The 25,845-nt window shown below is 43.7% G+C and overlaps 1 protein-coding gene across 1 annotated transcript in view; it reads right to left on the bottom strand.

Annotated features, from left to right (window-relative positions):
• Window positions 1–7,039: 7,039 nt before the first annotated feature.
• The window catches only part of Plekhg1 (pleckstrin homology and RhoGEF domain containing G1), an 86,563-nt gene continuing 67,757 nt past the window's right edge, over window positions 7,040–25,845 (bottom strand). Inside the window, exons 11-16 of the mRNA XM_059272780.1 lie at window positions 22,679–22,712; window positions 22,102–22,197; window positions 20,155–20,193; window positions 18,427–18,449; window positions 14,671–16,312; window positions 7,040–8,153 (exon numbers count right to left, since the gene is read on the bottom strand). Coding sequence (XP_059128763.1) covers window positions 7,120–8,153; window positions 14,671–16,312; window positions 18,427–18,449; window positions 20,155–20,193; window positions 22,102–22,197; window positions 22,679–22,712 — 2,868 coding nt within the window. The 3' untranslated portion in view covers window positions 7,040–7,119. The remainder of the gene's footprint in view (window positions 8,154–14,670; window positions 16,313–18,426; window positions 18,450–20,154; window positions 20,194–22,101; window positions 22,198–22,678; window positions 22,713–25,845) is intronic.

The following is a 25,845-nucleotide window of genomic DNA, read 5'->3' as shown; positions in this document are numbered from 1 at the left end:
CTTGTTAGCTGTTCTTATATCTTAAATTAACCCATTTCTATTCATCTATAAGTTGCCATGTGTTCCGTGGCTTTACCTGTTGCCTTTACATGCTGTTCCCTGGATGGCAGGCTGGCATCTTCCCCTCAGACCTCCTGTTCCCAGAATTCTCCTTTCTCTTTCTCCCACCTATACTTCCTACCTGGCCACTGGCCAATCAGCACTTTATTTATTAACCAATCAGAGCAACATTTAGGGCATACAGAACATCCCACAGCAGATACCATTCTGCTTGTGTGATGTATCACACTGGCTATGATTGGGAGGTGGGATCTGAGTATGAGCAGTACAGGGAAGGCAGGAGCCAGATGGCCAATGAGGAATCTATGTAGTCCTCAAGAAAGATTGCATCTAGAGTAGATGCTTTGGAGGACCACCCAAGGGGTCAGAGAAAATGACATCAATTTTGGACCATTCAGGTAGAGATACCCTGGAGGAAAACCTCCTGTCCCTCAAGAAGGGAGTCTGAGCCAGAGAGGGTACTTTAGGAAACAGGATATTAACAGTAGTTTAGGCCTTGTGTGAATTCCTAACAGTCAAGGAGACTCTTTAGTCTCATACACCAGCATTCTATGGAGGCTTGTAGAGGCCAGGAAGGTAGGAGTCATTAGTGAGCTGGCTCAGATAGAAAGGTCCCTCCCAGGAGCGTTATGTACTTCATGCTTTCTGTGGTAGGCACTCATTTTCCCTTGAGAGAAGATCCTTTATCATTTATCTAGAACATCTGTGTTCTAGCTGCCAACCAAGCCCATAAAGGGGAACAAAGAAACTATCTCCTCCAGGAGTCAGAGCAAGTTACCGTCACTAATGTTGACTTTGCACCTTTGGTGTATTCTCCACAGATCTGTCTTATAGCATTGCCTCACCAGAATCCACGACCAAATAGGCTAGCCCTGCCCCCCATCTCCCTTCTCTCTTCTCCTTGTTCTAGCTAAGCTAGAGATTTGGATTTTTATTTTTAAACTTTTCCCCCACTTAACGCAAGTTAGATTCAGCCTCTGGCTCATAGACTCCAACTTAATTTGTCTACGGAAGAAGGAATTTGCTTACACCATGGTCTCGTTTGGGGGTTCCATGAGAGCCCTGTGGACAGCTGTACATTGTGATGCAAACAGGGCATTTGGGGGCTTGAGTTTGCCCACACAGCAGAAGTTCTGATCGCTATCGAAGCCCTGTTCTTTTATGCTATCCTAAAACCACATGGCTTCAGAATTAGTGAGTCTGCCTGTCCCTTGTCTCTTCAAATTGTGTGCTGTATGTGAACAAAGCTGCTGTCTGAGAAATAAGGCCGGTTTCTAGTCTATAAAGGGGACTTGGCCTGTGGCATGCACCGCATTGTAGAGTAGGCAAGGCTTGTATTTGGACACTCAGCCTCCTGTAATTGTTCCCTCCACTGCACCTGACTTCTCTTCCTCTATCTGGGAGCCTGGTTACTCTATGCTTTCTTCACATCCCCAGTGGCAATGATCAGGAAAGGCTTTTGTCTGGATGAAACTACCAGGATGGTATGGGGGACCACCCTGATACTCTGATGCTTAGGTACCATCCTGATACTCTGATGCTTAGGTACCACCCTGATATATTGATGCTTAGGTACCACTCTGATACATTGATGCTTAAATACCACCCTGATACACTGATGCCTAGGTACCACCCTGATAAATTGATGCTTAGCTGAAAGCTCCTGGAAATCTGCAAAATAGTCATCTCTAGAATCCAAGAGATAGAAAAGGGCAAGGACTCATGAAGTGCTACTTTCCCATGATTGGATGGCATTGTATTATATTACTGATGGTGCTATGAATTTAAAAAATAGATTTATTTACTTTATTATTTTATGTGTATGAGTGTTTTGCAAACATGTATGTATGTACACCACATGTGTGCCTGGTGACCAGGGAGGTCAGAAGAGGGCATCAGATCCTCTGGGACTGAAGTTACAGACAGTTGTGAACTGTCACATGGGTGCTGGGATTCAAACCCAGGTCCTCTACATGGGGAGTCAATGCTTTTCATCACTGAATCATTACTCTAGCCCTGATATAAGTTTCTAAAAGCTAATTATTTGTTTGTTATTCCAACTTGTCTCCATATGCCCCTGATTGGACTGTGTTCTCTTGCTTTGGGCTTCAGTAAGTTCTGAACTTTGTTTAGTCAATCATTAAACATGAGTTGGTCAAGTACAAATTGCCCAGTACTGTGCAGAACCCGTACAAAGCATTGTATGGAATCAAATTAGACAAGAGGTACATGTGCTACCGTTCAGAATGTTTATCTACAAGGGACCTTTGATCTCCTGTAAAAGAGCTTTCAAATACATCGTAAAGCAAACATCCTAAATTAATTTAGTTATATAAAATGATGAAAGGAGTGAAAAGTTCGCCATCCCAGAATACGCTTAATTGGTGAGGTGATTATTTTAGGGTACAATCAGCTGGAAAATCCCGAACTTCAAGAGGGGGCCACAGGGTCTGTCTTACCTACAGGCCATATAGATTCTCTTGGAGAGTCTCCTTGATGTCAGAGACTGGGCACTGGGACTGCACTGAACCTGTACAAAGCTCTGAAGTAGCCCCCATTTCCCTTCAGCTACTACATCTCCAACCCCATCTTTGACTGTTAATAATAGCTCTCAAATCTACTACCCTGGCCCAAAGATCTATTTGTCCTTGCCTTCTTTCGCAAAGTTATTGATGTCTAAAGCTACCATGCTTTGGCCATTTCATTGGTTTTTATTCTTCTGTAAATATCCCCATGTTTATATAAAGCTAATAAAACTGTAATATTTTTCTCATGTTAATTGGATCCCTGGATCCAACCAGAGTGTCCAGGTAAGGACTAAGAGAGGAAATGGAGGAAATCTCTCCCCCACTTTGTGCAGTGAGGTTTTGCATTTATCTAATTCTCAAATGTAACATAATGCCATAGTAGTGTTGGAGTTCCATGCTGTAAGCTAGTTATTGGGGGGGGGGGGAGAAGAATATACTTACATCTTGAGATGTTTTAAAGAAAAATTAACATGCACAATAAAGCTTCATATCTTATGCACATAAGGTTTCTGATAAAGATATATTTATTGGCATAAAAGTTGCAAAAATGTAGCAGCAGTTTCTTTCATTGAATTCTCATTCTCGAGTGAAAGAATTGAGTGTGCCCTTACCTGGCCAATTAGAGAAAGCCATGGCTGACACAGAGGACTAAGGGCTCATCAAGAACTGTTAACGTTTACTCTTCATATTCAGTTTTCTTCCTCTAATGTCAGAAGGCAACTTACCAGACATCTAAATATTTCCCCCTTTCTTCTGAAGATTTATGCCAAGATTTTACACACACCATGCATGGGTCTTTGGTTGTCACGGGCTTGTCTAAATAACATGTGACTTCCAGTAAGTCACCATAACAAGGAAGATGCAAGGCCTCCGCCTCAGATGTTTAGAGATGCTTCACTCTAAAGAAAGATGCTCAGCAGTTTTCCTCCAAGGGTGGAATCAGCCAGCCTGTATTTTCAACTGAATTGGCTAGGGCTTTGTGTTTGGAAATGGTTTGTCTTCAGAAGCTTCAGTAAGTACCCATTTATAGATGCATGCTTTTAATAATTTTAATCTATCAAAGAAAATTTGAAATGTAAAGTTATATGAAATAAGCCTTACTTTGTACCAAAAATTTAGACTAACTTTTCAATTTAATAATAAAAAAGGACATCTTGTTATTACGTTTTTCTATGAAAAGGTTTTTAATTTAGTGACTGAACTTATTTTAGCCTCCTGTCAAGAAAACAAAAACCATTTCAGACACTAGGCTTACTATTTCAAAAGCAATCTAGATACGGAAAACTGGTTTGTCACGAGCCACTGAGACTTAATATATCCTCTGCCCTAGTTCTGCTGCTGTTGTAAGAAACACCATGAGCAGAAGCAGCTTAGGGAAGGACAGAGTTTATCTTAGCTTACTTACATTTCCAGTCTACAGTCTGTCATTGAAGGAAGACGAGGCAGGAGCTCAAAGCAAAATCCATTGGAAATGAGGCTTGCGAGCTTGCTCTCTGGCTCACCAGCTCATGCTCAGCTCACTTTCTTATGTAGTCCGGGATCACCTGCCTAGGGATGGTGCTGCCCACAGTGGGCTGGGCTACATCAATTAATAATCAGGACAATCCCTCATAGACATGCCCACAGGCCCATGTGACCTAGGAAATACCTGAAATGAGGCTTTCCTCTTAGACGATGTCAAGTTGATAAAGCTACTTAGGACATACTTTTTTACCTTGAATTATTCTCTCTGTGGTTCACAAGGCAGGACAAGAGTATTATAGCCAAACAGTTTGGAAAAAGCCATATGTTCTAGTGCAAACACAATTCAAACAAAAATTTACTTTGCACTTTACAAACTTTATTAAATAATGGACATTACTAAGTTTCATTGTCTTATATACACTATTTAAACTATGTTTTCCAAGATGCATTGCTTTCCCCACCAAAAAAAAGTAGGTCAAAAGTGAAATTATAAAAAAAAAAAAAAAATTGGAACCTTCAGTATAGGAACCCAGTAAGAACTTTTAAGTACATAAACTTTCCCCCCAAGTATATACATAGCCACCCACCTGCAAAATAAACTATTTTAAACAAAAGCACTGAATTGATAACATTGAGGGAACATCTGAGCATGTATACATACAGTCACAGACAGACAGACAGACACACACACACACATACACACACACACACACACACACACACACACACACACACACGGCTCTCAAAGTCTGCAGCCTGGTCCACAGAGGTGATCAATAAAACTACAGATTTATCCTAGAACCCAAAGGACCACATACATTTTGTACAATATGACATCCACCTTTGTAGGTAACACCAAACTGCAAGAAAACACTGTTGTGAAGAATTAATAATTTCTGAGACTCAGACAGAACAGTAACATGGACTATATTGGAATGTGGGTCACATAGACTAAAAAGAAAAAAAAAAACAAAGCAGGAAACTGTATCCTCAAACAAGGGACAGGAAACTTAAAAAACAAAACAAAAAATAAGCAAACAAACAAAACCAAATGATACAAATTTGTCTAGCAAATTCTAAGAACAGAATTCTCATCTTTTCTGCTACTGCTTTCTCTGGAAAACTAATGTCATGTTTAAATACAAGCAATGAAAAAAAAAAAAAGGAATGTTTTCAGAACGATGTAATTCAGTGCTGGGGATCAGTCGGGGCCTGAGAACGTGAGGTGAGGGCTCCACCACCAAGTGTCACCCTCAGCCCCAAATGTTTTGGTAACTACAGAAGAGTAAAGGGTCCAGAGGACAGGAAACTCAAAGCAACAAGCACAACAACTAAAAACACCATAGGAACTAATTTGTAACATAAGGATGGTCACATTTTTAAGTTGCACAGTTGAAACTAAAGGGGGATCAGAGTTTAAAAGAGGAATGGGAAGCTGTCACTGATTCCATTCCTGCCTACCGTTAACAACAGGCCAGACATCTTTCCCTACAACTCCTATCATATCTTTTTAAATGGACCCAATTGTTTAATTCAAACAAAGAGAAATAAGTTAAAACAGAAGCCGAGAGGGTGAGGAAAGACTCCAGAATGTTCTACGGTGTAAAGTGAGAACGGAAAGGGTACTGTGAGAGAATAGTCTGACTGCATTTATGGAGCCTTCAATAAAATGTTTTTATGAAGTAGCAATACATCTGTCTTCATTTCTCTTCGCATCTGTTCCCATCTACAAGGAGTTAGAGTGGTAGGCTACCACAGTGAAATGTTGTCTAAGACTACAGTTATAACATAAAGGAAGTCACTAGCTAGAACCCAGCAACCAGAGGCTCGGTTCTTCTGTATGTTCCAAAACACTGAAGGAGGCCCTAGGTTATGGACTGTTTAGAAACTAAACTCTTGCCTGTATCTGTGGCAAAGACTTCGCAAGGAGGGCACTCAGTCATGCCCAAAGCTCAAGACAGTGCCTATGAAGATCTGCTGCAGATGGGTCATTTCAATGCATTTTTGTCTTATTTTACCTGAGGACTTACTCTGTATTGGTAAGAGACGGGCTTATATAGTAGTATAGTGGGGTGTTTTGGATTGTTGGGTTTTTTTTAAGGGGGACAGTTCTCCTTTAGTTGTAAGAAATAATCAGGTTGTTTCCAGAAGTCTCCTTTATCTTATGTAATAATTAAGTTGGCTTGCATTCTTCTGAGCTTGGGTTTCTTTTCTTTTCTTTTTTTTTTTTTTTTAAAGATTTATTTATTTACTATGTATACAGTGAGTGTTCTGCCTGCGCCAGAAGAGGGCACCAGATCTCATTATAGATGGTTGTGAGTCATCATGTGGTTGCTGGGAATTGAACTCAGGACCTCTGGAAGAGCAGCCGGTGTGCTCTTAACCTCTGAGCCATCTCCGTAGCCCTGAGCTTGGATTTCTTTAAGCCATGAAAGAAATAGTTTATTTCACCTCAGATAATGTAAAATTTACTATAATTAGTGGCACACAGTTTGGGCCTTGTCTAGGAACACAGGCAAAGATATTTTTTTTTTTCTAATAGCAAGTTGGTCTTAGGGCTACATTTTAGTTTTTTAAATAGTCACATAATGTTGGCATCTACAGGAAATGTGACAGGAATGCCAGTGTGGGAACCTTAACATACACCGTGAAGGTATATTCTCATCAGCGATCCCTGGCAGTCGTCATTCTTGAGTCTTGCCATAAATACAACAGAAATGCCACATATAATTCTTTAAATAACTTTAGTTTCTCTTTTTAAAAACTGTGAAAGAGACTCGTGCTGCCTCTGAGTCACAGAATAAGACTCCTTGGGGTGTGGGGAGGGAGGTGATCTAAGAATTGTATGAGCGAGCGCTATAGGTCAGGATATGGGGAAAATGTCATCGTCAGCTAGCTCAAAGAGCTGTGCTGTAAAGAAAGAATGCATGTTTTACACCTCTGGTTATTACAAAATTGTTTTAAACTGGTACATATATTTAAAAAAAAAAAACAAAAAAATCCCCCCCGCCTCCTCCCTATTGGTAACTTGTAAGCCTCAGGTGCCAGTTCGGACTGTTCTAGAACCCTAGGCGAAGCTGCTGGAGCTGAGACACTGAAATTTCTCCCTCAGAGACTGGACAAGGTTCTGCTGACTGGGTGACGGCCCCCTCCACAGATAATCATTCAGTTTGTCAGAGTCCTTGCACGCTGTCAGGTAAGGGGGAAGCCTGCTGCTCAGCGGCTCTTTCAAAGAGCAAGGTGTGCTGTGGTTCCCAGAACAGTCAGGGTCTGGGATCCTTGGGTCAGACTTCCTGCCCTGACTCAGGGAGAGATCCAGCCCCGCCTCCTCCTCTTCGGACTTTATCTCCACGTAATCGTCTTCATCTCCCTCAGACTCTTTGAAATTGGAAAAGTAGTTCTGTGTCGCTACCTGGGCACTTAAGGGTACATTTCTATTCACCACCAGAACTTTCTGTGAGTCTTGGAGTGTGAGATCCGAGCGTTTTTGAGTGTCCTGTGGACATGAGTCCGCCACGCCGGACAGCAAGTCTTGCTGGCTGGCACCTCTGGGATTCTTCTGTAAAGACAGCCGTTGCTTTTTTTCCGTCTCGCTCGGGTAGTTGATGGAGTCAAGGGACTTGTTTATCAAGACCGAGGAAGATGACTGGGGCCTGCTAGACGGCTGGGGTTTCGCGCCGATTGCTTTGCGACCCAGCGAGTTGTACAGATGGCCTGCACAGGAGTTCTCTTTGTGGGGCTGGTTGACCACCACGCTGCATCTCTGCGGCACGGAGCCCAGGAGGGGGTCTGACACTTGAAGAGAAGGCACCGAACAAGCGGCCGACAACTGTCTGGGAACGCTTTTGGCCATGATGTCTAACGTGGGATAGTTTGCCTTTGAGTCTTGCTCTGGCTGGACACAGAAATCGGCTAACTCTCCGTTACTGTAGGGCGAATGCCAAAGCCAGTCCTCACCAGCGCGCTGGGCCTGGGGAGGTGACGCAGGCCTGTGGAGAGAGGGTTCTTGGGTCCTAGCCCAGCCATCCTTCTGAACTTTAAGGGGTGTCTCTCTGAACACGATCTGGTCATACAGTTGGGAATATTCAGCAATCCTGGCACCTGGAAGGCATATATTGAAACAATAAGTACACATAGGATTATCCTCACCTAGGAAGATTAAATATAAGAACATCATACCCTAAATAGATGTATTAAAAATCAGACAGTAGACTTAAGATTAAGGGTAAGTGGTCCCTGAATGCAATGCTAATTAAAATAACCCACAGTTTAATAAAAATAGAGTTCATTTAATGGGATTGAATTTCACACTATTTTATCTGAATAGCAGATCTACAAGGGTCCAGTGTGTGTCATGAAAAGTCCTTTAATCCATAAGATAGTGTCAGTGCTGAAAACAAGCCATTGACAAATGAGAATACCAGAGCTTATGTTCTGCTGTATAAAAGCACCTCATGTCCACTAAAAGAAGCAGGACCACAGCGCTGGAGCCACCCCTGGCTTCCTGCTCCTCTTGTTCGCCTTCGGACAAGTTTTCTTAGAGACGTTGGTCCCTGGTAGCTGTTTCAACATCCTGCTTTCCAAATAACCCTCTACCGCCACTGCCTAGCGGCCAACATCAAGGCAACATCCTTTAGCTCAAGTAAGGACTAGCTCACGTATTCTTTCCCATTCCTCCAAAGCCAAGAGCAAAACCCCATGTCTCCAAGCCATCAGGAACAGATCCCTTGCTCACGAACTCTATAACTGAATGCTATCTGGCACAGACTTAAGAACAGGACGTGACAGTTACTTCCAAAAACACATTTGCCGCCTATAATTAAATCCCAGCCCCTTCTCCATGTTGCCTTGCTTCAGAGTGCAGACATCTCTAAAGATAGGACCTAGATTTTGTATGCAATGGAGAACATTCTCCCAAGCCAGCAGCACATTGATTCAGGAGCTGTTCCCAGCTGTGAACCTGGCACACACGACTATCATGACAACAAAGAACACTGTTCACTCTGTGTATTGCTCAGACCTCATTTGCATGACATCTGTGAAGGAAGTCCATCCCATCTATGACAACCAGCAAATGACATTAGATATAAATTGGTACTATTTACATGCTTGGTAATCTGTTGTGGGTAAACTCTCCTTTAAATTTCAGTGAGAGACACATTTGGTGGAACTTTTGCTATTTCTTCAGTCTACCTTTCTGGAAGACGAAAACACCTGGCTGGTATCATATGCTTCTAGCTGTAACCCCTCCATCCTTTTACCCTTTAACCCCTGCTCCCAGCAACCGAGGCAAACCATTTGTGCAATAATGCCTTATTAAGAGTTTATATTCAGATGCTTTGGGTTTTCGACTCCATTTGAAACTGCATTTAAGGACAGAGGATATTGTTCAGAAATTTCTAGAAGCAAAAACTTGGCAAATTGCTCCTTAAGTAGCACAGCAAAGCCTCGCAATACCAATTCAAATGCAGCAGCACCTCAAGAGATACTACATAGCCATCTACTTGGATCACAGCGCTCTGTGTCAGCCATTTTCCCAAAGCCTGGCATGTGGCATTAACTATGAGACCCAACCACAGAGAGTCGGGACTTCAGATGACATCATATGGTTCACTTGAACATCCCTCTCACACTGAGCCACAGCTGAGTCAGGGGCACTGAACTAAGTTCCACCAAGTTCTAAAGAGATGACAATTGGAAGGAGAGCAGAACTAATGCTTAATTCAAATAAAAGTATTCTGGCATAAATTTACCCATAAAGTTTTATTGGAGGACACGGCTCCTGATTTTAGTGCAGCTAATGTAATATAATGTAAAAAATACTCATGTAATAGGTTATGTCTAAAATACTCATTGTATTTCTCACGCCTTTTCTCTCTCATACTTTCCTTGTCTTTGCCTTATCAAGCCTCACCCATCCCTCAAAATCCTCCACAAGCCCTAGTCTACTCAAAACCCCTTTCCTGACTTCTTTCGTAAGTCTTATATGGGGCTGAAGGAATGGTCTCACTTCCAGACAACCCAAGTTCAGTTCCCAGCACCCACACTGGGCAGCTTGCAACTGCCTGTATGCTCCAGCTCCAGGGGATCCCACACACTCGTCTAGCATCTGGAGGTTCCTGCACATACACAGTGTGTATACTCAGGCACACACATATGTATAAAATAAATTAATGCATTTTAAAAGTATTCAAACACATGCACACAAACAGAAAAGCTATATGGCTAATCACCTCCATAGGCTAGTTCATTATTGAGGATAATCTATGAGCTTTTGGTCTCAGAGAAACAATGTTGGACACATAACTTCTAGAAAGAAACTGGTCTCAACTATTTCATTACATGGATTTTTTTTTCACTCTTTCCTTTTGAGCATAGGGTTTCAAATTTATGGGCCTTTCCCGAGACCACCCAACAGAGTCAAGACAACATAGAAATCAGGCCACAATCAGGAAAGGGAAAAAAGGAAGATGGCTTTGGATTAAAATGCTTCCCATAGATAGCTCCTACTGGGTACTTTAATCTTTAGGTGACAAAGAGGGGGACCATTGATAAAGTCTGATATAATGTATCTCAATAAAAGAGAAAACTGATCTCAGTTATTTCTTGTCTCAATTTTTCCACTTGAGAGAGTTTATACCTTGCATGATGCCAGTATAAACAAGACAAATTTTCAGAGCTCAAGCTGTGATTAAATAGAACCTGTTAGCCAGATGCATAGAAAATGGCTGGCCACCATTGGCCTCTTAGCCTAGCAAACCCAGGACTAGTCTATGGGTCAAAGTTTGACTATGACCTTACTTCTGCTACTGTCCATATAGGACATATACATTATTATTACATGATAATATTAGGCTGCCTTTGGTTTGTTTTTCCCTGAAGGTTTGAAAGTTGGAGTTCTTTTCATTAAAGATTAAAAATTGAAATAATTGTTGTGGCAGGAGACATCAAACATGTTGATTTCAAGACAGAGGATTAGAAAAATATTGGTATTTATGATGTTGCTCATATATAAACAGAAGCATAGAATTGTGCCCTACCTACATTATACAAAAAGTTCTCAAGCCTATATGAAAATATCACCCAAAATACAGGAATCCAAGGAGTCTCCTTGGTCTCAAATACTATTAGCGGAACAAGATGGCCACATGCTACAAGAGGCTCTAAAAGGTGGGAGCAACTGGACCTGGTTGGGTGATTTATAGGTGGACATGTGACCCGGGGCCTGTAGACCCCGGGGACAGAGTTCAATAAAGATGCTCGAGGGTTTCAGCAGGTGAATAGGGTGCTCTTCCTTCCGCACAGCACCGAGAGCAAGCTCCTGGCAAAGTGGCAAGGCCCATGCGCAGAAGTCTGGAGAATCGGTCCATTCGATTACGACGTCCTGTGCCCAGATAAACAAGAGAGAGAAAAGGAGTCATAATGTCAACTGATTGAAAGCCTAGTGGGCACAGGAAGTGGCCTTGATCACCCAGATGAAGCCAGGTCTGAGAGATGGCAGGCCCTGGGGCATGCTTCTGCCATGTGGAGGGGAAGACAGCCCTGTCAGGAAGACACCTTGGCAGGGAATGCTCCTCTTTGTTGGAGGACGATGTCAGTAGCAGCCTAGCAACCCACCATGTCAAGAAAAGACCCAGATACAAAGCATAGAAGAGATCTTGTGGGACCCTGAGAAGACAGCAGGACGAACCAGGAGGCAAAAAGGGAAATGGAACCCCAAATGGCAATCACAACACTTCAAAAGCGGTGAAAAGAATTCATTCAAAGAAGTTCTAGGTCCTAATTCTTTAGTTCTGAGGGGCTTGCTTCAAGCAAGCTTAGAGTTTTACATCTTAATGACTGGCTCATATTCCAGTCGGTCTGGCCCTGGCTATTACTGGTAAACTGTAGTCTGCTGGCATAATCAACTCCTCCTCCTCCTCCTCCTCATCATCATCATCAGAAATATTAGTATTATATTTTCTCTGAACGTGGGAAACAATGGCCTGGCCTCAGCTATTGGCTGAAATTACCACTATCAACTTTTCCCAAGGACACCCATGCCACCCCACCCACAAATCCTCCTGGAGTTTGACATTAGTCACTTTCTGAAACTATAAAACAACCTGCTTGGCGGGACGAGCACTGGAAAGAGGATGTAACTGACTTGAAGCATGCTATTGCCAGGAGGAACAGAAATGCATTCTAGTCTCTCTCACAGTCACACAGAAGTCAATTTTTACTTTAATTTTATCATAAAGCAGAATCCAAGGAGTCTGTAAAACCCGTCAGAAACCAAGTCCAGACCTGCACTTCCTTATCTGGCAGGAAATTGCTGAACAGGGAAGCTTTTGATAATACTTTAAATTATGGCGTTTTTCCCCTCATAGATTGATTGAATTCATTTAGGAATTAGATATCTCCTTCCTACTGTCTAGTTTCCATGGAGATAAAGAAGTCAAATGCAGAGCGAGGAGGTTAGTGGCATCCACGTGTCTGAGTGGCATTGATGTGCACAATGTACGTTGTCTTGAGGCTGATTGACTGACCCTGTTAATGCCATTTGGTTTTAACTTCCATAGTTGTGGGTTTTTTTTTTTTATTCGTTTGTTTTTGAGACAAGGTTTTTCTATGTAGCCCAGGCTGGACCCAAACTAAGATCTTCGTGCCCTGGCCTTCTGGGTGCTGGGATTACTAGTGTGCCCTATCGCGTCTGACTTGGTTTCTGCTTTTAATTGGAAAACTGACTTTTTTTCTTTTCATACTGAAGTAGTTCTTTGTCAGGAAATAGGATTTCTTTCCTTCTCTCTCTCTCCCCCCTTCTCTGTCTCTTCCCTTCCATTCCCTCCCCCCTCCCCCTCCCCCCTTTCTCCCTTCCTTTCTTAACAGGATCTCACTATGTAGCCCAGGCTGACTTAGAACTGGGTAGAACTCATAGATCCTCCTGTTTCCACATCCCAAGGCCTGGAATTTCAGGCTGTGTCACAGGGCGCCACAAGGATAGGATTCCTTAAAATATGGTGGATTTAAACATACAGGTTCCAGGGACTACGGATGTGGCTGAATTGGAAGAGTGCTTGGCTAGGCCAGGGTTCAATCCCAGTGCCACGTAAAACTATGTGTGGGGAAACATACTTGCAACCCCAGCTTTTAGGAGGGGGGGTGCAAGAAGATCAGAAGTTCAAGAGGTTCAGTGACACAGGGAGTTTGAGGCTAGCCTGGGCTACTCCAGTCTCTGTCTCAAAAGAGAAAAAAAGACAGATTGCTATCCCTAATCCCAGAAACCAGTGTGTGGGGAGGGATGAAAAGATCTCCTAAGGAGAACGCCCCTCTTGAGTTTTCTTTCACCAAGCTGCATGACTTATTCACAACTCGAGGCTTCTCACGAATCAGTGTTTCGTTCTGTCTTTCAAAATGTCACACCAGGAACCACTTGCTCTGGCACCCCTGCTTCTCGCCCAGGTTACATCTAAAAGCCCAGTTATGCCCACACAGGACGTCCTGCAGAAGAATTAAGCTTCTTGGAAACACAGAGTGACAAGACCAAACGAGACGGTGTTGAACGCACAGTAGCTAGCTGCCGTTTTAAGGCACCAAGTCGTAGCTGAAATACGTGAGCGCCAATGAACTGTGGTTTAGAAAAACCGCATAAAAGCGGGAGGCTAGAGATATGGGTCAGTGCTTGAGAGCACTGGCTGCTCTTCCAGAGGACCTGGGTTTGATTTCCAGCACTCACACTGGCAGCTCACATCTGCAACTCTAGTTCCAGTGGATCCAACACCCTCTGCTGGCTTCCTCCGGCACTGCATGCAGATGATAGGCATATATACACAGAAGATAAAAAAAATAAATCTTTAAAAAAGACTCATTTTTTTTTTCGTCTTTGCTAGCAGACGTGGGCACTTCTTTGTTGTATGTACATGCTTGTGGCTGTGTATGCCTGTGTACATGGAGGCCTGAGGCCAATGCTGAGTGTCTTCCTCAGCTGCTCACCACCTCGTCTTCTGAGACAGGGTCTCTCACGGAGCCTAGCTTGACTGGCCAGCCAGCTCTAGTGAGCTACCCTTCTTGTCTCCGCCTTCCCAGCCTTGGGTGACAGGCATGTCATGCTGTACCTGGCTTCTTCCATGGGTGCTAGGGAGCTCAACTCAGGGTCTCACGTTGTATGGCAAGCACTTTACCAGCTGAGCTCACCTCTGTGCTAGGGGTGAGCACTTTTGTTGGGGTTCTGCAACAAACAACACAGCAGCCCTACTCTAGGTGATTCCCAACCTCAGTGGTTTTGAGGAGCACCTGCTCCCCAACACATTGCAGATCCATAGGGAAATGCTCATGTGTCTTTCAGAGGTTAAAGCAGTTAGCCTCGTTCACATTTCAGGCTCCCTTCGAGAAACTTTTTCCTACAAGTACGAACTCCACAGTAATATTACATGTGCACCAAACCCTGAGGCCCAGTCATGCTCTAGTTTATGTGATTCACTGAAGTAAAGTGGGAAGGGCCGGCAGCGGCTTGGTGGCCTGTGTGACAGGAGACTTGAACGGTGTTCTCACAGGCGCGTCCGCTCTAAGGACAGTGAGAATTGGGAAGCCCGTTCCCACACCTGACTGTCTAGAAGGAAGAACAGAGCACAGAACATACCAATGGCAGGCCCTCCTTGCCTCTTCTCTTCCAAGATGGCCACCAGGTCTTTGTGAGTGGGCTTATGTTGACTGGATGGCGGCTGCTCTAACTCTGGGCTTCTCACTTTCAAAAGCTGATTTGCCTTCTTAATCTTTTGACTATACTGCCTTGCCATCATAAAGACCCTGCTCTTGGTCTTATCTGTGGCCTCCATCCCAAGGTCAGGGCTTTCCGGGTCTGCTTGGGGCAGGTTGTAGTTGGCCAGGTCATAGGGACTGTCCACAGGAGGCACTTCACTGGCCAGAGAGAGTGGGTTAAGACTCACGAAGGAGCCTTCTGTAGAAACCAGGTCATCTTCGCGGGAGCAGTTGGCCCTGCTAGCTCTGGAAACCCGGCTTTTCCCAGGCGTGAGAAAAGTCTGGCTCCCAGGAAGGGACAGCATAGATGTGGCACGTCCTGCATCTCTGCTCAGCTCGCAGGTATTCTCCACATACAGCCTCTCCGGCACATCATCTTTGCTCACAGGAAACGCTGCGAGGAGGCGGTCTCTCGCTTTGTCTTCATTTTTCTTGATGTAATTTTCCAGGTCGTTCCAGATTTCATCTACTTCTTCGGACAGTTTGTCTGAGAGGGCCTTATCTGCAATAGGCAGGTTACAGCGGGGGGAGTCGTATAACAAACTCAAATAGTCAGTGTCCGAGGGTCCCTGATGGTAAGACACATCGTCCTCACTGAACTGGAGGCTGTCCTGGGAGACGAAGGGTCTCAAGCTGTCACAGCATGCAAAATCAGCTTCCAGACCCAGGAAGGTGCTCCTTTTGGGCTGCTTCAGGCTGCTGCATTTGAAGTCCAGTGACGGCGGGTCTGGAAGCGCTATGGTGTCATAGACGTTTTCTTCTACTGCCTGGAGTTCATGCATGCTTTGGTTAGATGCCTCTTGACCCCTGGGAGCTGCCTCTTTCTTTGGGTAGAGAGAGCTTGTACTGAGGCTAGCCTGCCTCTTTGAGAAGGCTAACTCTGGAGTGCTCTTGGGGCGAAGAGAGTCTCTAGGTGATTTGGGGAGAGAGAATTCAGCTTCATCCCGCTTAGCAACCATTAACTTCAGGTCTTCGAAACTTATGTTGTCATAGACGTGGTCGATGTCATCAATTGTCAACTCCACAGATGACCCAAAGGGAGTCATCCCTCCCTGGCCTCCCGGTTGAGGGCCATTCTGCGGTTCTCTCCTGGGACAATACTGGGAGCCATCACTGTCCCTCACTCTTACTTCGGGAGGGCACGTGTTGCTTTCTCCAGCGCTGCTGGCCCGCCGGACTGTCCTGTGACCGGAAGTGGAGAGCTCTGCGGGCTCGATCAGTCCCAGGTGCCAGCTGCAAGGGCGACTCGAAGTGTTCTCCTCACACAACCTGGTGGAATTGAGATCCGAGGAGGAAAAGGACGGGACGAACATCTGGTAGTCGTCGTCGTCATCTTCGTTCTCCTGTGGAGACCGGCGGCTGGGAAACAAGGACTGCCTGACGTGGTGATCCGTCCAGAGGTTTCTGACGCCCCCGCCCCCACGAAGCAGACTGATGATGGCAGTGCTGCTTGGCTGGCTGTTCCTCTGGGCAGGAGAAGGTGTGGCAGAAGTCAGCTGGGAAGAGCCTTCCTCTCTAGAAACCTGAAGGAGACAGACACGTAGCCACTGAATTATTGCACCACGGGGAAGATGAATTATTGACCACTGGGGGTATCTCACCCATGTAGCTTGATTGCCACATTGCTAAAGAAAATGATCACCAGACATTGTGGGCTTTCAATTGAGTTGAGGGGCACGTCAGATTTTTGAAAAGGAGGCAGAAAGGGCAGGGATATTTATTTTAAAAGTGGGCTTAAGCAATTTGCAGATATCCTCTGTAATTAGTTTTCATGCTCAGTCTATGAACTAGGTATGGATATATCAGGATTATACTGAGGAAACCCAGGCTCCGGAACAGTCAGTAACTTTCTTTTCTGGTTAGTGGTAAGGGTAGAGATCAAACCAAACTGACTCCACAATCTTTGCTCCCAAACAGAACAGAAGCGAAATACAGCAAGTGTGGTAGAAATCCATTGGATAAATGAGCATGCACTGGGTCCCACTCCTTAATACCTGCTCGTATGCAAGACTCCAGGGAGCCCTCATTTCAATGTCTTACTCCTGAGAGTCTTTCATAATTTCTAGTCTTATCAGGAGCCCCTTCTCACACTCCGCAGACTACTGTTAGGAGACAGAATTTTGCTAGGGAAGCAGCACACTGGTAACTTGTTTATTTTCCTTGCACGGCTTTTGTCTTCATAAAGCCGTGTAGTTCTGAAGTGGACATTCCTAGGTGGACTTGGTTGAGAACTGGTGTAAAGTTTCCCAGGATGGAAAAGCTTTAACTCCAGCATTGACTTAGGTACTGAGAGAAGCTTGGCTCCAGGATTCTATCACAGCTGCAGTAAAGGTCAAGGTACCTGACCTAATTCGGTGACCCAATTTATGCAAAGATCAGTTTCACAATGAAGAACCAGTAAAGTTATAAAATTTCCGATGGAAGCAAATCCTATCTGAAAAAACATGAGTGCGTCCTAGAGATGCTGAAATCACCTCCAAGTTGAAGCTGGTTTTTAGACATCTGAAAATAAGACAGAGTTTCACTGTGTAGCCCTGGCTGGCCTGGAGCTCACTTAGATCCTCCTGCCTCTGCCCTCCAAGTGCGAGGGTTTTGAAATGAGGATACAGCCTTTATCAACAAGGCCACTTCGTCTCTCTGCTAAACTATGGTGTAAATGGGATTTGGGGAAGAGATGATCAGAGCCACATCCTTATGGATAAGGAGGGTAGATATTTAACCCTTACATGAGAAACTATGATAAATACTCTAGGAATTGTCAATTAAGAAAACTCATTAGTGGCCATATTGGAGAAGTCACTCAGGTCAGGATATAAAAGCTCTTCTTTCCAGAGAATAAATCTTCCACAACTTCCAATAGGACAAACCAGTTTCCTTTTTCTTCAGTGGTGAGATTTTAACCCAGTACCTCAGGCATGCTAGGCGACAGGCATAGCTCTACTAGTGAACATTTACCAACTCCTAATGGTTTGTGCCAGGAACACACGTCCTCCTTAGACACAACTTGATATAGCAAAGTTTCATTGTATCACACATCATACCTGCTGCACCAGCAGAAGGATTACATTATATTGTGATTTTTTTTTTCTTTTGAGATGGGTTTCACTATGTTGCCTAGGCTGATCTCCAACTCCTGGATCCATTTATTCTTCTTGCCTCAGTTTCCCCGAGTAGCAAAGACTTGGGTGTGCTATTGCACCCACCTTAGGACCATAGTCTTCAAAGGGGTACCTCATCCTTGTGATTGACAGCCAGGGCTTTGGGAAGGGAGCTATACCCAGGAGGTCAGGCGCTGGCCTTACCATGAAAGAGGTACAGGGCAGTGTGAGACTGTCCGCACTAGCTTTAAGTGAAGGTTACTGTCTAAGGGTGGTTACAGCTTCTGAGGTGAGATGTGGGCCACAGGGATGGTTAGAACTGCCTGAACTGCAAGAGACGAAATGGGGAGGGAGTGAGTTGAAAAGAATTTGTTTTCCCTTAAATCAAGACTAATTAGCTAAAAATGCAAAGTGAATAAGAACGTCAAAATGTCAAGTAAATGGTGACACTTTGGGCTGGGGATGAGACCAATAAGAAAGGACACCGAGGTGAAAGGTACCCACAGCAAACCCTTCAGAAGAAATGTGGCCATGCTTACCTTTTGGATATCATGTGCAGTTTCTGAAAAATAAAAAATAAAAATAAAAATAAACATGTTTTAAGTTGAGAATTTAAAATGTACCTCACATAGGTCAGCATTCATATTTATATATGGCTTGTACACATATTGCTAATAATAGACACTCAAGAGCTTCATATCTCTTGGATCTAGTTTTCAAAAATGTCCCTCACTTATCTGTTCTACATCCTCCACCATAGCAGAACCACTTTATATTAAGGCCCAGAGCCATCTTCTGTATCCCTGAGAGCAACAGTTCATGGTAAATTGTTCCCAAAACTTCCTAATAAAAATATGAAAAAGAATGCCTGTGCCATAGGCCATGCAAGTCCCCTGAAGACCTGAGAATGTCTTTGTTGGTTTTTAGACATTTGGGGGCTTTAAATGAAGATGAAATCTTTATCCAGAAGATCTCCTTGGCCCTGTCATGGAGAGGGATTTATGTAGGTATCTTATAGATACCCTGATAATACACATTTCATCATACAAGTGTTTGGTTAGGTAAGCTTATAGAGTACTTCCCACAAATCTCTCTCCCTAGTTCAGTCTGGTGTTCATTTTTTCTGGGTCCCATAGCCACTCTCTCCCATTTTATTGCAATATAAAGTTGCTCTGTTGGTTCTTAAATAAAGATGCAATACACATCAGAGTATTTTCTGCTAAATCTATGGGCATGTGTTAGTAGATACAGACCGACTGTATTCTTTTCAACAGCAGAACATTCCATCATAGGTATGAACAGACTATTTCCTACTAGACGGGCATTTTATATCGTGCTATTAAAATGCTGCAAAACCCAAATCCAGTTTGTTTCCTTATAGAACTACTCACTTATTGACATCTTAAGAGTTCTAGAAATATTCCTTCTTCTTGTTTTTAGGCAGGGTCTCATGTGCCACAGGCTGGCCTTGGACTTGCTATGGAGCTGAGAATGACCTTTCCATAGTGCATGGGTGGTCTATCCAGAAATCGTGGTTGTTTCTGCAGTTAGTATTCTACACCGGGGGGAACATGGGAGTTGTACCAGGTTCCCTGAGCACGTGGAATGAGAGTTGACCTTTGAAAATACAGTCCCCTACCATACGAAGACCTAGCTCTACTTGGGACGAATACAGAGTTCTAGTCATACTTGCTGACACATCTATATGCACCGAGAGGTCATTTTGTTGGGTCAAGGGCAAATGACCACTTTGAACTTAAATAGGAATTACTAAATTTTGCTCAGGAAAGTTGTAAAAACTTACCCTTCCACCAAGAGTTTTACAGTGTCTTTCCATCAAATTCATAGCTTCCTTCCCTCCATTTCTCTCATTTAAATGAATAGTTTTTCTAATTACTGAGACAAATGAGTTTTTAAACTTTAAATTGTACTGGCACTTTGTTTCTTCTAGGAACCTGGGACATATATATGTATAGACATATAGCATATATATTATATATATTATTACATGTTTAGGGGTCCTTTTTCTTTTGCTTTCGCTGATAACCATTTCTCTCTATGATATATGTTAATTTTACGTCTGTCAGACATGTTGCAAATAACTTGCACCAGTTGGCTGTTTTGCAACAGGATACTTTTGCTTATAGAAACATTTCATCTTCCTGCAATCCGGCTATCAAACCCGTGAATCTACAACGCACCTAACATAATTTTCTTCTGTACGGTTTGACAAAGAATGAAAAATGCAACTCTATTTTCAGACTCACCGCTGGTCTTCAACACTTTGTGTGACCGCGAGGAAGGCTCTGAGGGGAGAGCAAAGCCAGCGTTATTTGCAAATCAATACTTGCCCTCATAAATAAATTAGTAGCTTATTGACATTTTTAAGAGCTTTAGAAATTTTTTTTTTTTTTAAATTTTAGACAGGCTTTCATGCATCTTAGGCAGGCCTCCGCTATGTAGCTGAGGATGACCTTGAACTCCCGATCTTCCTGCCTCCATTTCCTGAGTGCAGACATTATCAACACAAAGATCACAGGCATGAGCCCCCATTATGTGGAGCTGGAGAAAGAACCCAAGGCTCTGTACATGTCAGGCTAGCACTCTATCAACTGTGTAACACCCCCGGACTCTAGAAAGGCTCCGTCCAATTTACTAAAATTCTCAGAGCTCAGAGATACTCAGGTGCAAGCAATTCACTCTGCTGAAGTGGTAGGATAAACTAAAGGGTCGGGAGTCATGGAACAGAAGGGCAGGTGCCACTTTGCCAACCCACCAAGCAGTGGAACAACCTCTGCAGTTCCGCTGCAGCCTATCAGCTGGCAACTTGTGAGTTCATATTCCAGGCTGCACACCTTACCCATGCTTCGGCTCTCTCAATCTGAGCTCCCTGCTTCCTCTGGAACTTTCACCTGTATTTGCTACCAGCTTATCAATGACTTTTCTCTCGAAAGCTAGTGACCACGATGCCATTCTCAGCCTATCTTGTTTTCACCCACCAGTCTAGAAAGGTTTTAGTGAACTGACTCGTCACCAGTCTGCATCCCTAAGCCTGACCCAAGTCACCAGGCTACATCCAGGCCTTCATCGTTTCTCCCGAAGACTAGCATAGCTGCTGTGCTGGGGTGGGGTGTGGAGGCTCCTTGTCTACTTGGTTCTGCACACAAAGCCAACTTCTATTAAAGGCATATATCCTCACAGTTGAAAATCCTCCTTTGCCTCGCCATATTCACAGGTGTGCATGGCATGCTAAGCCTTCATGATCAGGTTCCTATCTGCACCCCTCTATTCTCATCTCTCTCCACTGTGCCTTGTCTCCTCCATCTCAGCTCCATCCCTCACTCCAGCCAGGCTGAGCTGCTGACAGTCGCTGCTTGTCCTGCGGCCTGTTGGCTCAAGGCCTAGGGCTCTGCCAGGATGATTCCAGCTCTCTGCCTCAGCCTCACATGCCATCAAGGGTATCAGTCTTCGACTCCGTGAAATCTCTCTCCTTCCAGGAATCTCTTTGTCTTTTCACTCTCTTTTCCATCCACATATGCCAAAGCCTTATCAAAGGGACCGGTATTTATTTATTCATTCCTTTTTTCTGTCTCCCTCACAGAAACAGTAAGTGCTATTTATCCTGGCATTCCTTGCTGATAGTAAAGGGTAAAGTGGACTTCGTAAACACTCCTTCATATAAAACCAAGATTTGAGAGCTCAGAGAATACTAAGCAAACACATATCAAAATGTTAGGCTTGAATACTCTCGGGTGTATCACTCACAAGGTCTACTTTTTTTACCAGCAACCACAAGTAGAACTTAAGGGAGTACTTGCCAATGGTGAGGTGCTGTACAAGCGGAAGTCACTGGTTGATACATTTTATTTGTTTATTTAAGACAGGGTCTCACTGTGGAGTTCTGTCTGGCCTAGAACTTACTATGTAGATCAGGCTGGCCTCCAACTCACTGAGATCTTCCTGCCTCTGCCTGGGACAAAAGGCATGTGCCATCATACCTGGCTGGTTGACATATTTTATATTTACTGGGAGAGAGAAGCAAGGAAGTGTTTTAAAGAAAGACTAGAGAGATTTTTTTTTTTTGTCTTTCTTTTTGGTAGCCTTAGATGTATTAAACTAACAACCAGCCAGAAAATGCCTGTCAGTCAGCAAAGCACCCACTTCCTGCCCCTCTCGGCATTACAGTTCCCCTTCAATGGCAACTTCCTGCTTACCAGATTTCCGCCTCTGCCGATATGGTGCAGAACCTTCTTTGGAGCCACATGGCGTCTTCATGTGTCCCTCAGGACTGTACCAGAAGCCTGGATGGTCTGCAAAGAGGAGGGTGGCTGTAATTTTTTGAATTTTGTGCTACATCAGAAAACACCAGTAATTCTCGGGTGATAAAGGTTCTTGTAGATAAGCAGAAGGGGCTTTTTTTTTTTTTTTTTTTTTAAATGGGTGAGTAAATGCATTGCAGTGTGTGTGTGTGTGTGTGTGTGTGTGTGTGTGTGTGTGTGTGTGTATTTTAATTGTAGGGGAGAGGACGAGTCCTCCATGGAGACACATCTGACAGTTTTAGGACCTGCAGAAACTAGAAGTATTGCTAGCCACTGAGTGCGTCACAGGTAAACCAGGGGAATCAAAGTAGAAGAAAACCCACATCTTAGGAAGGGATGATCCTGTCCACTCCCGCTGCTAAGATGGAGTGAACAGGGGCTAGTTTCTCACAACTGACATTTCACAAGCTTTGAGAGACACAAACGGACAACATCGTCTTCTCAAAGAATGCTAAGGGAACAAAAAACTTACGGATGGCATCCATTTCAAGTATTGCTTGCTTGGCCTGAAAGAGAAAAAAAATGTAGATATAATTGATTTTTTTCTCCAATTTCTTCTTTAAACTACCAAGTATGACAGAGATATTATCACATCTGAATAAATGAATTTTAGAAAACAAAATATTTTTTAAAAAACCTATTTCTTTTAGGCCTTAATACATAGTTCAGGGGACTCAAAGACTATTCTCATGGGGATTAACAGATGCTGTTCACTGGGGGAGACCGCTCGCTCTTATTCCCCCAGGGTACTCTTGAGCAGGGAGAAATGAAACATATATAGATAGAAGTATAGAGGAGAGAGAGGCAGTTAGAAAACACAGGATAGCCTCGGGAGGGCCTGGGTCCAAACCCACCGGCCCCTATGTCTCTGCTAAAGGGCTTTTTAAAGGAATGCCAACGGGTGGCGCAAAAGACCTCCCCCCAGCACAGCCAAGTGCAGACCATTCCAAACACCTGGTGACCATGAACGTGGTCAAGCCATCCCCTAGTGCAGCCCTGCTGGGTAAAGCAAGCTCAGATCTCACTAGGAAACCTTTTGGGCCCCCACAGTTCACTTGGCACAATGCAGTGGAGACTGGATGATTAGTTTTCACTGTCAACTTGTCACAATTTAGACTCACTTGGGAAGAGAGTCTCAGTGAAAGACTGTCTAGAGCAGTGGTTCTCAACCTTCCTAACGCTGCGACCCTTTAATACAGTTCCCCATGTGGTGGTGACCCCAACCCTAAAATTATTTCCATTGCTACTTCATAACCGTAAGTTTGCTACTGTTATGAATTGTCATGTAAATATCTGTGTTTCCCGATGGTCTTAGGTGACCCCCAAAGGGATCGTGACCCACAGGTTGAGAACTGCTAGCCTAGATCAAGATTGGCTTGTGGGCACATCTGGGGTGGTGGTGGAGTATCTTCTTGATTTTGTTAATTGGTATGGGGGGGCCAGTTGGCGTGGTCACAGCCCTGAGGCTGTGTCCTGAACTATGTAAGAATAGAGGCAGTGAGTTCAGTAGCAGGCCTGTATTCATTTCTCTCTGCTCTTGACTGTGGGTGGGACATGAGAAGAGGCTTCAAGTTCCTGCCTCAGTATTCCCGGTGTGATGGAGTGTAACCTGAACTGTGTGTGAGCTGAAAGGAACCCTTCCTCCCCAAGCTGCTTCTTCCGTCAGGGTATCACAGCAACGGAAACGAAGCAAGATCCAGACTGCAGCATCCACGGCCTTGATGTAGAGACACGCCTTTATACAGAGCCTGTACGTGTGTTCCTGTAAACTTTAAATCAGCTCTAGGTTACTTACCATATCCAACAGGTAGATAGTTTTATACTGTATTGTTTAGGCGAGGAAAAAAACCCAAAAACCAAAATACCAACTGCATGCATACTAAGTATAGCTGCCATTCAGTTGCTCTCACGTTCCAGAGCAACCTGGAGGGAGTGGAGGGAGTGGAGGGAGTGGAGGGAGTGGAGGGAGTGGAGGGAGTGGAGGGAGTGGAGGGAGTGGAGGGAGTGGAGGGAGTGGAGGGAGTGGAGGGAGTGGAGGGAGTGGAGGGAGTGGAGGGAGTGGAGGGAGTGGCTCTCACCTCTCTGGATGTGCTTTCTCAACTGTAAGGTGGGATTTTTTTTTTTTTTCGAGACAGGGTTTCTCTGTGTAATTTTTTTGGTGCCTGTCCTGGATCTCACTCTGTAGCCCAGGCTGGCCTCGAACTCACAGAGATCCACCTGCCTCTGCCTCCCGAGTGCTGGGATTAAAGGCGTGTACCACCGCCACCCAGCTCAACTGTAAGGTGGAATAGCAGGATCTACCCTTCTGAGTGCTGTTAGGATCAACTGACAGGCACAGGCATGACCCCTGTCTCTACCCTTCTGGGGAATGGAACCTGATGCCTTGAGGCTTCTGCTCTCCACACACTTAGAAGTTCTACCCAGAATACTTTGGGGTTTGCTGTTACTGTATGTGGCCAATGCTCAGAGACTTAGAAATAGGTAAGCTGAACTGTCTTAACCCACCATTTTGCCAACTGATTCAAGGGGGCGCGGAATCAGGTGAGGTGACACTTCTTGCTTTTCAATAGTGTTTACATTTCTCCCCAGGGTAATATAATTTAATCTACATACACTATGCTATAATAACTAAAATGACTTGGTTTCTAATTTGCTGCGATCTATGATATCATGCAAAACTATTTGGGCTGAGTGGTAATCACACGTAATTAAAAAATAAAGATGGAGGCACAGACAGGAAAAACCATTGAGTTACCTTAACTTTGAGAAAAAAAACAGTTGCCTATTGCGTTCAGTTATATTTCTATGTTATATTTGGAACTTGAGGTTACTAGTTTGAATGAATTTCAAACACAAACGGTAGCTTAATCTCTGGAAAGTGGCTTTCTCGTTCCACATTAATATTTAAAATGAAAAAGCATTTACTCTATCTTTATGCTCAATTAATTTGGCTCAGTTTATAAACTATACGTATAAATGGGGCATGATGTGACTAGTTCCAAGAAATTCCCTTAACAAAGTTAATCCTTAAGAAGGCATAATCCCCTTCAGTCTTATAAATCATTTCAGGAAAGAATTCTTTCCGAGTTGTCCACTAGGTGTCAGCTGAGGCCCATCTGGGAGCTTAGAGGTCTGGGTGGAGGTTGGCAGAATTCAGTGATTCATCAACAGCTGTGTTGACATTAGAAGACCCGGTTATACATGTCTTGCTGTTTAAAGTGTCCCATTATACATTTGTTTGATTTTGCAGAAATAAATATATTTTGAAAGCTTTAAGAAAACAATTGAATAGTCTTGATGAAAGATCTAAAAAAAAAAAAAACCCATCTTCATTTTATAACCCTACTTAAACAGGGCAAGGACTTTTTTTTAACATTATAGTGGATAAAGTATACTAAATATGTTTGTTTTCATTTCTAGTGGGGGAAAATATGGTTTAGAGGCTCTTTGGAGCCAAATTTTGACTTGGGTTGGAATCTGAATTTGGCCATGCACTAGTTGTAAAACTTGGACAATTTACTTCCTGCTTCTGAACCTCTGATTTTATTCTCTAACATGGGAAGAACATCTCTAAGATATTTTACTGAGTGTGAAGTAAGAATACAGTGTACTTATCACAATGTATATGTGTTCAATAAG

This window comes from Peromyscus eremicus, chromosome 8b (assembly GCF_949786415.1).
Source record: "Peromyscus eremicus chromosome 8b, PerEre_H2_v1, whole genome shotgun sequence".
Lineage (NCBI taxonomy): Eukaryota > Metazoa > Chordata > Mammalia > Rodentia > Cricetidae > Peromyscus > Peromyscus eremicus.
This window is presented reverse-complemented; position numbering and strand designations above follow the sequence as displayed.